The sequence below is a fragment of the Gambusia affinis genome, linkage group LG06 (genome assembly GCF_019740435.1).
Source record: "Gambusia affinis linkage group LG06, SWU_Gaff_1.0, whole genome shotgun sequence".
Lineage (NCBI taxonomy): Eukaryota > Metazoa > Chordata > Actinopteri > Cyprinodontiformes > Poeciliidae > Gambusia > Gambusia affinis.
Window position 1 is genome coordinate 15,560,337 of NC_057873.1, and position 15,275 is coordinate 15,575,611.

General features: G+C 35.7%; 1 protein-coding gene across 4 annotated transcripts in view; it reads left to right on the forward strand.

The window, feature by feature from the left end:
• zbbx (zinc finger, B-box domain containing) overlaps nucleotides 1-15,275 on the forward strand; it is a 42,429-nt gene that overhangs the window by 1,165 nt on the left and 25,989 nt on the right. For 2 of the 4 annotated variants that reach the window (XM_044120329.1, XM_044120331.1), the window contains exons 4-6: nucleotides 10,211-10,432; nucleotides 12,051-12,279; nucleotides 14,434-14,587. In XM_044120329.1, coding sequence (XP_043976264.1) covers nucleotides 10,211-10,432; nucleotides 12,051-12,279; nucleotides 14,434-14,587 — 605 coding nt within the window. The remainder of the gene's footprint in view (nucleotides 1-10,210; nucleotides 10,433-12,050; nucleotides 12,280-14,433; nucleotides 14,588-15,275) is intronic. The other 2 variants (XM_044120330.1, XM_044120332.1) reach the window with 1 other exon arrangement.

The following is a 15,275-nucleotide window of genomic DNA, read 5'->3' on the forward strand; positions in this document are numbered from 1 at the left end:
ACAAGTTGAGTTCTTTCAAAATTTATAAAAAAAAAAACAGATTTAAAAATTTTATCGGATTAATCACATTTTGGCGCTGTGATTAGTCATGATTAATCACTATGCCTGACTTTGTAAGCTCGAAATACAAATATGCTTGCAGTTATGCAAGCCCCTCCTGCCTCATTCCAATGGATTAAAATGCATCAATTATTACACCAGAAAGTAGGTGATGTAGTCTCCCAGTACTCAACATCTACTACTAAGGGAAACTTACTCCACTACAGATGCATATGGGAAGTAGCAAACTTTTTCAGGGGACAACTGACAGATATATTTTATTTTTTCCCTACTTCTTTGGTGTCCCACTCCTTGTGGTGCCCCAGGCAACTGCCTATATAGATGAGGCGATGAGGTGACAGCCAGTTGACCTCATCCAACCAAGTGAAGGGCGTAATTTGTGCATGTGAAATTTCAAGCTCATACACATAGATGTGCACATGCGACGCAACTCAAGAAACTTCAAAATGTTCAACTTTTGTTGCCATCTGCTGTCGCAGAAAATTTTTACCCTTCAGTGTCATTTGTCGCTCCCCGCATATCAAGTCCATTTCATGCTGCTGTGAACGAGGTGACCCTAGATAATGCATTATAATTTTCAGATTAATCACGTACATTAACGTGATTAATCTGAAATCATGTTAAGGTTAACACAGATTTTCTTTGTTTGCAGCCAAAACACAAACACTGACATTCAACTAAGCTGGTAATTATCTCAGCTGTGGGATGTACTTTACAACAGAAGTGAATTTACATTTTTTCCACCTGCTCTTTTTCCATTTCTTTTTCAACCTGGCTGTCACTCTCTATTTGTTCAGCTGTTGATTTCATTTAAACTTATCTTTTCATTGTTCTATTTTATTCCTCTTGATATATTTCTGTTCTTTATCTCTCCTCTACATCAGCTCCTGGCTTCTGCTGTCATTCAGATACCCATTATCTCCTACTCTTTTCCTCTTGGTCATTTGGTTTATCCGTCTATTAGTTTCCTCCACACACTTTATCTCCTCACTCCTTTCCCTCACTTCCATCTACTTTATTACAAAGTTGTCTTCACTGTGTCTTGTTTACCTGTTTTTCTTTATCTTCTCTTCTCCTTTACGATGCCTCATCTGTCCTATCCAACAGTGGATCTGAGTGTTTGTGTTTGCACTAACTGTTTAGTTGGATCCATTCATCGATATGGAAGACCCCTAAGGGCACCATTGTTTACTTTTTTCTCACTCATCTTCCTACAGCTCACGAGGTGGGACAGCTTCTCCCAAATGTTTGTGTGAATAAAATGTGTGAGTGTGTGCAAAATGAGCAGCTTGGTTGCTATCTATTCTTTTTTTTTTTTTTTTTTTTTTTTTTTAAATTTCGCCTTGAATTTAGCTGATCTTAGGGTCAAGCTTATCCTTTCAAGACGCACAGACAGAAAATGTAGGGTTGTGGGTGTGAGAGCCAGGAAGACTGACAGAAGAAATTAAGTTGGAGGAGGGGTTGAATTGGCTGAGTTGACAGCCTTCCCTTTATGTTGTGGAATAGATTATACAAATCCAGCACACAAAATGCATTCAAATCTGTTGTGGTAATTTGTTTGAAAGTGCATGTGCTGATGATGGCACTGAACTGTCTATTAAAGTGTCCAGTGCCCCCAGTCTTCTATAGTGATGGGTTTAACGTCAGCACTTATACTAGTCTGGGCAGACACATAGTCTAAATGCAAGCACAAATATACACAATGCCCTAATGGACACGTATTTTAGATTGCTCTTGTACCATATAACGATTGTGATAAAGGAAAGCTTTACAACTGTCTGGACACCTCTGTCTGAAAATGCACTCATGCACACAGTTGCTCTCCTATACTTGCAAATGTAAACTTCCAAAGATAAATGTGTTTAACTTTGTCTGAAGTTTTGAGTGAAACTTGGACATTATTTAATATCCTACAGGCACATACTTCTGCACTATCTATTCAATGTCATCTAGACAAAAAAATGAGGAAAAAAGTGGCAAAAGCTGCTCCTTATTTTCTCCGTAGTTGCTTAGCGTGTAGTGATATGCTGCTTGAAACCCGATATGGAAGTCTCATCCCCAGGGAGTGGGTGTAATTTATCCTCAGGCCTGAGCAGGAAAATGAGGCTGTGTTTTACTGTATACTATCAAGCTACTATGAAGCTTCTGTAAGTATTAGTGTGCAATCAGATGCACATACACATTTTCTGACACGAAGCTGCACATTAGAAGAAATATGTACCCCTTTTTTACACATAATATTATTATTATTTCTTGGAAATTATTACATTTTTTTAAAAGAGAAACATAAAATGAAGGAGTATGAAAGGGAGCAAGATTTATCGAGGATTTCCAAACTTGTACTGAAAATTCAGCTGGTATTCATCAACAGTAATTTTGTTGACTTATGGATTAAGGGCTATGTTGTTCCTAATTGTCTTCTAGAATTGGCCAGGAAAAAAGAAGTTCAACAAAAATTAACCATAATTATGCAATTTACCAATGAATTGACTTTTGAAAGAAGGCTTCAGTATTTACACTATACTGGTGTATATTCTTTTTTCAGAGCAACTGTCTCATATAAAAGTAAACTTGTGGACAAAGCAGAATCATTATAGCAGTTTAGAAGAAGGCCGTTATATTGATTTTACATTGCTTTTTCTGTCAGGCAATTACTGACTTGTGAATACAAGTTTCACAGAGGAAGATTCCTCATGGCTTAACCCTTCCTTTCTGTAAAAATAATAGTCCAATGTAAACATATTGGTCACATACATTTCCCCAAAGTTATTAAAACTGCAGTTGTTTTAATAAGGTGGAAGTCCACTTCAGTCTTCACTTAGACTATCCACTAGAGTTTGCCTGCAAGACCAACAAATCTGGAATCCTTATTTTTGGCAATATTGCTGTAGGGCTTATTGTGTCCTCAATTTCTCACAAGATGCCAAATTTTACATTTGTTTAGTCTAATTGTGTAGTGAGCTGTACAATTGGATTGCAGAGCTGATAGTTGCATGCTATCTACTTGATAGTTTACCTGTACCAACACACCTATGTATGCATGTGTGTGTGTATGTACCATACACACACACATGCTACAAATATATATATTACCCCTCCACCAAAGCACAACCATTTTATAGTTACTATTTTTAAATCACATTTGAAACAAAATTACTTCTTTTAATCGCTCCTGAATATAAGTTCGGAATATATACATATTTGGTTTGAGACTTTAAAAGATTTTCTTCAGTCAATGAAACGCATTACAAATAAAAGCATTATAAATAATGGGAACAAAATGTTATTGTTTTGTTTAAAAACAAGGTTGTTTTGCCATATCCTCATTCCTTCATTGTGTTAGTATTCACCCTGGCATTGCCTGTGTGGTCTGTCCAGCTAGTCCATGCATATCTTCCAGACCTGCTGACACAAGGGTTTTTATCTCTTCTGCAAAGACTTTGATACTTTGAGATACTTTGAGGTAGCAGTGATAATGACCTCCCTTAAGATGCTTTCAAACACCCACACATGCATATGCAGTACGACTGCACTGTTGGTGCAGTGACATAAGGTACATATACAGTACAAAAAGACAGTTCTATCTTTGTCTCAAACCTACCCATTAAGTCATTTCAGTATTCATTCTGTAAAAGTCTGCCTGGCAAAGATGAGTGTTAAAGACTGAGATTCTTATTAAAGTTAAACTGGCTTTTACAGGTTGTTTCTGCAGGAATTTAAAGGAACATGAACATTTGCATACTTAGACCTTTTAAGACATTTTTTGATCATGTAATTACACAAAAGCAAAAAAAAAAATTCTGGTGTAGCTTCTCTGTCTCTCAGTCATACTGTACATGTATCCTCATGCACACAAACTAAAAGGATTCTTAGTCTTGAAATATACATTGATAGCTACTGCTCATAAGGTGCTTTGACAGACTTTAACAGAAGGGGGCACTGAAACTCCACAACAGGATCTTCATTCATAGAAGCAATATCACAGGCGCATCACGCCTGTTTCCTCTCTATGTTCAATCTCAGTGTTTCTCGTCTTTACTTTTCCACTTCTGTTCTCCTTTGGATTTGCTCATTTTCTGAGTTTAAGTTTCTCGTTTAAGTTGAAGTCAGTTATATATCAAAACCTACATCTACAATAAAGAAATCTGTATCTGTGAGTTGGCATGCATTAACAATCTTCATGTTCACCTGTACCTACTTTTTTGAGACTTGGCTTTTTAGTGGGCAGCTAACAGTTTAATTATGAAATACTGCAGGAAAGAAATGAAACTAGTTCTAAGCTGGATAAAAACAGTATGAGTAAGGGTTGCACATAAGAAGGAGCTGCTACAAATTCAGTGTAAAATGTTTGGACCCTCTGGTGATATTAAGCATACACTGTAAGAAAAAAAATCTATTTTATTGTATTTAAATTCTGGCAACCACACAGATTTGTGGTTGCCAAAATTGTATACGTTAACATTCTGCCAACAACAGCTGCCAATATTTCATCTTAAATTAGAGACTTTTTTTTTTTGTTAGTGTGCAATAGGTTTGTTCCTTCCAGTGTTTGGAAAAGGTTCCATGGCAGTTAGACGCATTCAGTTGACTTGATGAATCCTGAGGTCTGTGATCTGTCAGCACTTCAAATTGTTTAACTTGTGATCCTCAGTCTTTTAGTCATGAAACAAAAGTCCCCTGAAATCAGTTTATTTTTAAGTCCTTTCAAAATCTATGAAGACTCTGAAAGTCATAAAGTGTTTCCCCAGCTTGATATAAGAAGGGAGAAAAACAAAACCCTAAGTACAAAGACCACCAAGACAACCATGAAGCCAGAACAGAAAATAACTAATATTTTGAAAATAAAACAAAAACAAATATGAAAAAGGATGCAATATTATAATTAAAAGGCAGGCTAAAAATTTAAGCATAGACAAAGACACTTGACACACCAAAGACATTTCTGATCCAAAGCAAAACACACACAAACCACAAACATAATAATACTTTGACATTGAATGCTGACGGCTTCAGTATGTGTGCTGAGCTGAATGGAAGAACGATAAAAAAACTGCATTAACTTTATCTGAGTAAGATATCCTTTTTGTGTTTAAACTCTGCTTTGGTAATGTACATTATTCAGCTTTTATAAATGCTGAAGCACATTGTTTACTACATTTTCAGTACTTCAGCACAGGTCAGGTTAATAGACTAATGTGTCTTTGGGATGCAACGTGGATTAAATAAACCATGCACATACATGTTTGATTAATCAAACCACAGTAGACCTTAAGAGACAATTGTCATTTTCTCTGTAGATTTTCACTGTTCGTTTGGGTTGTATTAACTCACTTTAGCCAGCAGTAATGCAAAACTGTGTATTTTGGCAGAATATGAAGACTGGGGATTATGCTCATGCTGCTGACGCAGGCATATCTCTCTCCCCTATACTAATCATGTTTGATTTTCTTTGGAAAACAATTATGCCTCGCCCTTCTGATGAGGGATGAGGCAAAATGAGGTGCAAAAAGAAAGAACAAATCATCAATATGATAAGTTGAGTTTTATTTTATTTTTTTACCTAATCAGATATGTCTTGCCTTTCACACACGGAGACCTGGATCAATAATGATGAATTAATTAATCGTTACTTGTAGTTCATTAAGGCAGAACCACATGACGTGGGTGTAGTAAGCTGCGGTGTAGCAAAATATTGTCAGGTAATTTCAAAGAGCACTATATAAGCGAAGGATGTTTAATTGATCTAATTTATGTCATGATGTTGTTTTTCTCATTTTGTCTCTGAGATCATCCCCATCCACTTTCTATTCTTTGGTTGTGGTTCAAAGGAAAACATTCTCCAATGCAATTTGTTTTCAATAGGTCATATTTCTGTAAACATCCCACTTCTAGCTCTCACAGTTACACAATCTATTAGAGCATAAACAGAAAAATGGAACTGCACACATTTACTTTGAGGTGCTTATTGTGTGACAAAGATTGATGAAATGAGAAGCACAATGAATTGTTTCAAAAGGGGTTTTTAATTTTTTCTCCATCTTAAAATGTAAGTAAAAGATGCTGGTTCTATAGCTGGTTACCATTCTGGAACCTATTTAGGAACAAGTTGGCCTGTTTTGTTACTGTTCTGCCTGGAATTTGTTTGTTTCTTCAAATGTAAGAAAAGATTTTTGATGTATGTGTATATACGCATTTTGATGGAGGCTGTAATTTTTAACAATATTTTTATCAGTTCTGTCAGTACTACCCACTTTTAAACTATGTGGTTAAAAAAAATTATATCTAGTCATTTGATAAATTTTAAACTCATTAAACATCACTTCAGTTGGGGAAGAAATGATACTCAGCCAACTTTAAATGAAGATTTTTCATACCAGCCATGTAGTTAAGTTCCCTAAGACTGCGTTAGTCATCTTCCCTAAGATGAATTTATCTTTTAAAATCAGAATTTGAACTCATGTCTTGTGTTATCAGTCGTTGTGAGAGCTCTACTTGGACTGTATCTGATGCAAACTTTGCCAACTTTTTGTTTAAGAAATGTTTACTTTCTCCTCCATTTTCTCTGCATTTGCATTTTTTATCCAACTCGACTAAAACTGTTTTGGAAAAGTATTAGTCTTTCTTTGATTATCTGTTTACTTGCATGTTATACAAATACAGTAATATGTTGGCAGCACACAGTTGTTGAGATGCTTCTGCTGGAAAAGGGGAAGTATTCTTTGTAGGTGGTGTAAAATGGGAGTCAAAGCCATATTTGTAAAAACCTTTACATGTAGCTATTGTGTTTTCATTGAGTGCTTGTAATTTGGACCCATTTGCACTAAAATTACACTATCACAAAGCGAGTATCAGTTTCAAATGCTGATCTGACAAGTCCTTTGTTTCAGATGCACTTAGACATTCAGATTCTATCTAAGTGCACCTGTGAACAGAGCTGGAAAGTGGTCAGAAAAAAGAAAGAGTAGCTTAAACAACCTTCTGTTTGTTCTCGCTGTTTTTGATTTGCTATTAAGGGATCTTGAAAAGAGTGTATTTTGGCCCAACACATGTAAGAAATTTACACAACATTTGAACACTAAGCAAAAAGATTTGATTCTTGAAGATTTTATTTCCTTCCTCTTAGATTCTAAATTTGACAGAATACACCTAACAGGCCGATTTTGCTTTCTTGTATATAATGGCAGATTTTAGACTAAAAAAATTAATGTCCTGCCTTTTGCCAGTTGTAAATGTTCTAGAATAACCATCTTTAAATCAGGATTGGAGTGTGTGAAACGCATTAAACAAATGGAGGAGGGAGTTCACTTTACCAAACATTATAGTACTAAAGACATAATTTTATCCATGTAGAGTTTTGTTTATTATGTGATATACCAGGATGGCATGTATCGCACACTGAAAATTAATTTAGCAAATAAAACCAAAGCTTCAGTAGGTAAATTTTATATTAAAAAAGTTTCATAGGTAACTTATTAAAAAGTCAAGCCCCTCTGCCTTCCCTCTGTGGACCTACAACCATCAGCCGAAATACAGGGCTTGGTCAGAAACAATCAGTCTGAAGGATGGAGGGTCTCAGTTCTGTGTACACGCTGCTCACATGCATCTTAAACCCCTCCTTGCTCTCTTTCAACAAAGCTCCTACCCTTCAACAAAGCCTTCTAAGAATGTCCAGGCTCGTTAGCACGGCCTCCGATGACAGTAGATAAATGTTTATCCTATAACAAACTGTAAGTAGTTTATCCGCCATTTGCACTGCTGGATTGCGCACACGAGTGTGATTGACAGTGCTGAGACCTTCCTCCTACCTCTCATTGGTTATTTTTGATGAAAAATAATTTATTTTGCAAGTGGCAATAAACCTACCCTGACCATTGCCTTCTTGTGCTATTCCAAGCGCAAAAATTTTTTTTTGCTTCCAGCACAGTCTGGCCATTTCTCCTCTTGACTCGGATTGTCTCCGGTCGACCGGGCCAATCAGCAAGTAGTTTTAGAATTGTAGTCAGCCTGAAGTTTTAGCAGTGGCAGCGGTGAAAGTAAAGGAAGCCATTCAGTCAGTGTTGGTCACGCTTCCAAATATTGAATTAACATTAACAGTTTTCTTGTTCGGATCGGTGCTTGTCTCTTCACAGTGGAGAATGGTTGTTTACAGCGCAGACTGTGAGCCCAGACCCTCTGTGCAAAGCAAATGGCGTAGAACACGAGGCTGGTTTTCACCAGGCAGCAGTGGAACCATAGAGAGATGGCAGAGGGGTTAAATTTTTTCACAGCTTATCTGTCCCATGTTATGCTGTCCCATCATAGTGACAGTTTTATGAAATATGCAAAAAAAACATATTTTTGTAAAAGTTACCTACTGCAGCTTTAATGCGAAGGCCATTCTTTTCAATTCTTTTTCTTTCTTGCTTGGTTTATTTGATTGGACTCAATAGATAGCTTTAGGCATGATGTGTATCTGTGAAGCTGCTACATGTCCAATTTTAGGTGTTTCAGAACTAGTCATTATAACACACTGCAGGGCTTCAAACTGGTTCCATCTATGAAGTAGATGTTATTTTATCAAATGGTTAGCTAAACTGACTAGCTAAACTTTATAAGAGCTACTGAATTATGCCACTTACTAGTCATAATAATGTCATTACTGTCCAGTTATCAAATCTGCTGATGAAAAGCATCGTCAGTAGGTGTGTGGACATACGATAGAAGGTTATGTGGGATACCATAGAACTATGCAACAGTAAGGGGTGAGGAGTGGGTAAATCTTTTTGTATGAGATTTATGAAGTTATTATTTGATTCACTTTTTATAAAATTGGGGTGGCTATCTAGCTATCTGTCCCTCTCTCTACATATATATATATACAGTACAGACCAAATGTTTGGACACACCTTCTAATTGAATTCAATTAGAAAGTATATATATATATATATATATATATATATATATATATAGATATATAGATATATATATACACACACACACACACAAAATGGACTTTTCTGTGTTGGGTTTCAAGGGTAGATCAGGGATGCAAGTGTGAGCACTTAAAATGATTAGGAGTTACCCTCTAAATGGGGTCAAGAGAGCTGTCTGGCATCATTCCTTTTGCTTTATGCCATCAATGTACTTTAAATAAGGCTTGCTTGGTATTTACTACTTCAATTTGAGTAAAAGTTGTGAGTGCTAAATCTCTTGTCTAAAATTTAACAAAAAGAATTGTTGCAGGTGTTTTGCACATCATGCCGCAGTAGTTATCCTTCATGGCAATAAAAGTATATAATCACCCTTTGATCTCACTTAATATGTTTTGAGAGGTGACCTTTAACCTGTCAGTGAGGGGACAGGTTAAGGGTCCCCTCACTGGCGAGTCAAAGGTCACCTGTCAAAATGTATTAAGTTTGATTGAAAGGTATATACCTTTTTCATTGCAAGCTATATTGTTATATTTAGCTTGTAGCAATGTTGTTAACTAATTGGTCATCTGTCATGATTGTTTAAACACAATTTCTTGTTTTTAAGTTGCATCAGGTTCATGTAAATATATACCAACCTCTTTGCTAAGAACATCTTTGTAGTTTCTTTTTTAACACAAATAGCAAAGCAGTCAGTCACCTGGCATTCAGTGTATTTAGGCATTTCAATGTGTTGAAGACGACTTGCTGAAGTTCAAACTAATCACCAAAATCATAAAGAAAGGGAAATTAAGTTGCCTTGATAGTGACATATGTACATCCTATGAATAACATCAATTAGAGTTTCTGTTAAATAAAGATAAAGATTTCTACGTTTACTCATGAAGAAAATAGTTCCTTAGTTAGCTGTGTCTGTTGATAGATCCAAAATTATCCATACACCTGGATTTGGATATGAAGTAATTTTTTAATTCAACCAACATACTTCTTCTAAATTAAGCTAACTAGTTCAGTTGTAGTAAGGTTCTCTTATGTATTCCTGTCTTCTATAATAGTTTTCTTACTCATTTGTCACTGCTTGATGGGCTGAAGCAGGCTTCATTTTGGCAATATAATCTCTCAATAGGTGCTTGAGCTTATCGTAATAATGTTTCAATAGAATTTAGATAAGAGCCGTAATTCCAGCCTCTTAGACTAAGCAATACTGATCTGGTGTCATAAACTATGGTCTTCTGTTGCAGACAGACGCACAAGCTCAAGTGATCAGCCAAGACGTCAGCTGCGTCCAGAGAAAGATTAACCCTGGCTCTTTTCCCGGTATCTATAATCCTGATTCCAGCGGAAGCCCTGATTCCAATCAGAGCCTCACATTCAATGCAATAACCACAAGTGAAGATGAGTGGCCAAAGAACGGAACAAAGCTGAGGCAAAAAAAAATGGAAGTTTCTCATAATTGCAGCCAGGTATGTGCTGTGCAAGTGATCACAAACTGACTTTAAAGTATAATATATAAGTAAATAGAGGACAACTTTGTGCTAATTTCTATTCCAACATTATGAATCAGAACTATGTGCACATGGCACATTCTGTTTATGACATTTAGACGTCTCTAAAAGTAAACATTTGAGAAAGTTTTACTTGATATTGTTACATTTTCATATATAAATTCTTTCGTTTTAAATTACACTGTTTAAAACTAGTCACTATTTTATTATCTTGCTTTATTTCACTTATTGATATTTTGTTTCAACAAAATAGAACCCTCTATCCATGAATGGATACAGCGTAAAAAAATAAATTTGCCAGCGGGTAAAAATACACTTTATCTGCAATTCGCATGATGTGACAATTCACTAAAAAGATATCAAACAAGCTTTACATGGTGTGAGTTCTACCTCTGCACCATGTGAGTCAATTGTAGGAACTTCAAACAAACTCTAATTGACGCCAAATCCACAGGCTGTATCTAACGGCAAACTTGTGAACTGCATGTACCTTTGGACTGAAAGGAGCCCTCCAGCAGCGTGGGTCTGACAGGAACAGTTAGATTGACATTTTATACTCTTTACACCACAAAGCGCAGTTGACCTCATTCTGACAGTAGCCTTTTCAAACAACTGAGGTCACAAGGTAGAGAAAAAAATTTGCTCCGTGTCCAAATTTACATCTTGCAAATTTGTATTTAGTTACAACTTTAACAACAAACTAAATAAAATAATTTGCATGTGCTCAAACACAGTTTACAATAATGTTTGGATTATGCAGCTATTAATACAATTGATGATTTATTATTAATAAAATTATTCACAGAGTTGAAGTTTCTTGTGGAAAGAGCTGGGGTTCCACCAGAGTATCCAGAATAGTCAGGCAAATGTCTTTGGTCTCTCATTAAATAAAAAACTCAACATTACAGGAAACAAGACACACTTCACACATAATGCTGGAGTAATCACAAAGACTTTTTTTAAATAAAGTTTAAGAATTTATTAACTAAATAGCTCAACCTTACAGTCAAAATATTCAGCCAGGAAGCTTCTATGCCAAACTACATAACAATCCAAAAGAAAAATCAGCAGAAATAATTATGCAATAAAACATTAGAAAAACAAAAATGCATAAATCTCAGAGATGTGAATATACCTATACCAGAACATGCAATACTGGAGGGGGAGCAGCTACCAGAGAACCAGCTAGCTTAGCTATGAAGCTAGCTAGATAGATGGCGTGACCATGTGGGAAACTGATGCCAAATAAGAACAAAGGAACAATGACTAAAACTAGCTTTAGAACCCAGATAAAGCAGAAAATGGGCTTTAGTTGTTCCTCAAGATTTACGCTCACTACACATCACTCTTCTAAGAATTGGAACTGAAAGATAAAAGGAAAAAGAAAAAGGAACTGAAACATTTAGTATACATTGTACTGACACAAGAATCTGTATTCATTACATCAGAAGAGCAGATTTGGAGGTACAGCATTTGATCAGTAGAAGTGGTCACCTTTAGTAATAAGAATATATATGAGAACTTGCATCACATTTTGACCATCGCAAAAGCTCATGAGATATTCTTTATGTTCTAGGTGCTGGTTATAAAACATGGACAGGAGAAACCAGTGGGAGTAATTGAAGATGATAAAAGTGAATTGGCCAACTCCATTTTTACAGGGCAGTATAGTGAGGACGAGTCTGCAAGATCTTTTCAGGAGGCTCTGATACAGTGGAGGAAAGAAAGGAGTGAAGGAAAAGAAAACCTTGTTACAACCGATGTACTGGAGAGAGACACGACACCAGGTGAAATATATAAAAATGGTTGGTAGGCATACATACTCATTATTTTTTAAAATGGACAAATGAATTGTTGAGGGTAGCAATTGTAGCAGTTCTGAATACAAAGTGTTTTCTTTTTTGTTTGATATAACTGCACCATGACGTTCAGCATTCAAGCTATATTATTTCTAGGAGCTAGGCTGCCTCAAATGTGCAAATGCTTCTTTGAAAAAAAGATTTTGATTTTGGTGCACCGTAAGATTCTTCAAAACCTGTAAACAAAGAAACCTCCTTTCAAATGTGAAAAATGACACCAAAAGAAAGTGCACTGTCTTTTATGTCATGACTTTCTGTGTCGTAAGTCATAGGACCAACGACACAGGAAATTATTTATTGCATATCAAAAGTCAACAAGTAAAGTGAGAAATTATAAAAATTCTTCTCTTTGTTTGAAGTGTCAAGAAGACAAATACAAATCCAGCTAAAAACAAAACATTTCACTTTTAAAATGTGACCTTACCACACGCCGAATAAGTGTGCTGAAATTAAATGTTTTCTTTTTTCTAAATTTATCGTTGTAATATTTTGCCTGTATCTTAAAGATACTAAATTCATTTTAGGGCTTTTTACATATCTTAATGGGCGTGTCAATAAATTACATTTATGTGGAAGAAGCAGTATATCAAACGGTTCTGACGGTGACTCGTTACATGTTCTGTAGTTCACCTACATCCAAACTCGGCTAAAGTATTTGAACTGCGCTACCAAAATGAATTTTCTATCTCCTCTTAAGGCTCAGGGACATGGCATCCATTATTTAAAAAAAAATGCATTTCATATTTTGATTCAGCTGGCCACAGGGCAGTTTTCCACTTTGCCTCAGTCCGTCTTTAATGAGCTCAGTCCCAGAGGCTACAATGTTTCCTGATGTTTTCTGATAAAATTTGAATGAGTAGATATGCTTGGTGTGTATCTTTCTAGGAATGCTGAATTTTTTGCTTTTATAATGGAAGAGTTTGTGTTGAAAGGTTTTTATTCTTGTTTCTGAACTGATGCAAAACAATTTCCTCCTCAGAACAATTTGTTTTTAATTCTGAATAAACTGGCTTTTTCAAATGGAGGCACATCAAAAAATGTGAAAAAAAGTTTGTTGCACTCGCTTTTTTATACATTCCACATTATTTATTAATGTGTTGGCCCTCAGGCCATATGAATGCTCTTAAAAATGCTCTGGTCTAAAACGTCAACAAGTAAAATGGATTTTAAATGAAGATCAACTGTGCACAACAATTTTGAAAAAGCGAGTGTTAATGCTGTAACAATTGCAATATATTGACAATTATATACATGCAATGCATATAAAAATGTGTTTTTTTTTATCATCCAGCTATCAGAGCCATTTCTCTCTCCTTATCTCATTTTCTTTTCAACATTTCCTGCTTTCTTTCTGTTCATAGTCTGTTCAGTTAATTAAGTAAACTCTTCACTACTATTGGAAGATCCAGGGCTTGAATATGGTGCTAGTAGAGTATTGCTGTTGCATCATGTCATAAAACTATATTAGCTAATTTTTGTGACTTTTCATCAAAACTGTATCTACATTTGTTTAAATTCATATTGTGTGTTTAAGGTTTAAATAAGGTGTGTTATTAACACAATTTATATTCTGGGTTGTTGTTTGTGTGTACATCTGACCAGATGTTTGTGTTCATCATCAAGCCTATTTTTTCCACTCTACTGCTTGGACGAACTCAGGTTCTGTCTATTCATTCTGCTCTGCAAATTGGGGCTAGTCCCTCTGGCGCTAATCATTTCTGCAAGGCCAATGGACCCAAGCCCCAAGTTAAAGCTGACACTGTGTGAACTCCCAATGCGAAACAATCACCAAATTTCCCTTACTTTTGTATTTTCTTTTCTCATGTGTGATCACTATGCTTCTGTGTTATCTTTGAAACTTTATTCTTGCTCTGATATTGTTGGCTTTTGTCTTTCATTGCTTTGGCACTTTTGACTTGGCATTAGGGTGTGTTTTCAGTATTTTTTTTTTTTTTATAAAGAGGTTTGTTCAAAAGGCTGCTCAAGAGACTATCCTGCCTTATTCTCTGATTTTGATTCACTTTTCTGTTACTTTATGCTGTGTATCTCCTCTCTTATTTCATTGTATTATGCCATGTCCCCCACCCCATATTTCCCCAGTATTGGTGTCCGCCATGTCGACCCAGACTGACATCCCTCCAGGCAGAGAAGCTGATGGACTAAAAAGAAAAGGAGCAGAAGGGAAGCTAAATGTGAAGTTTTCTGAAAACAGCCTTACTTACATGGATAAGTTGCTTCTCAAGAAGCACCGCAGGTACAAATAACAATACAAATCACAACTGTTTTCAAATAGGTCCTAACACTCCAAAATATTCTATAATCATAGTTTTCACACTGTATTATAAATACCACTGTATTTAGTGGCAAGTTAAATACTAGTTAATTAACTTTGATAAAAGGAAGCTTTTCAGGGATGTTTATCTTTGATGCTTTAGGGAGTTTTCAAATAAGAAGTACAATGTAAACTGTTTTTAGAACTCTCTGTATCAGAAGCAGCTTCCTTTGTGTCTTATTTTAAGTCAGATAAGTTGTGTGCTTTCAAAGCCTTATCCAAGTTCTAAGTTTCAGAACTTGGATATGGAGTTTACCAACCAGTAGGATTTAATTTATATAGTCAGTTATCAGAATATTACTAGGAATGCACATGTGTATTTCCCATTGGAGGTTATATGGTATTTTGTATTTAAAAGAGTTAAAGAGGGAGTATTATGTGGAATCAGTTTTTTTTAGCTTTACATCATGGCATAGTGACAACTTGTTGAGGTCAGTACAGCAGTAATTAACATATTATAACACATATGTAACTTTCAGGGACACACATTCTCTTTCCTTCCATGTAAATTAATCATGCAGCTCCTTATATGCACCAAAACACATACTTACTGTATACAAACAGTTTTACTGTCACAGACTTTTTGTTGCCATATCATATGTCTCACCTG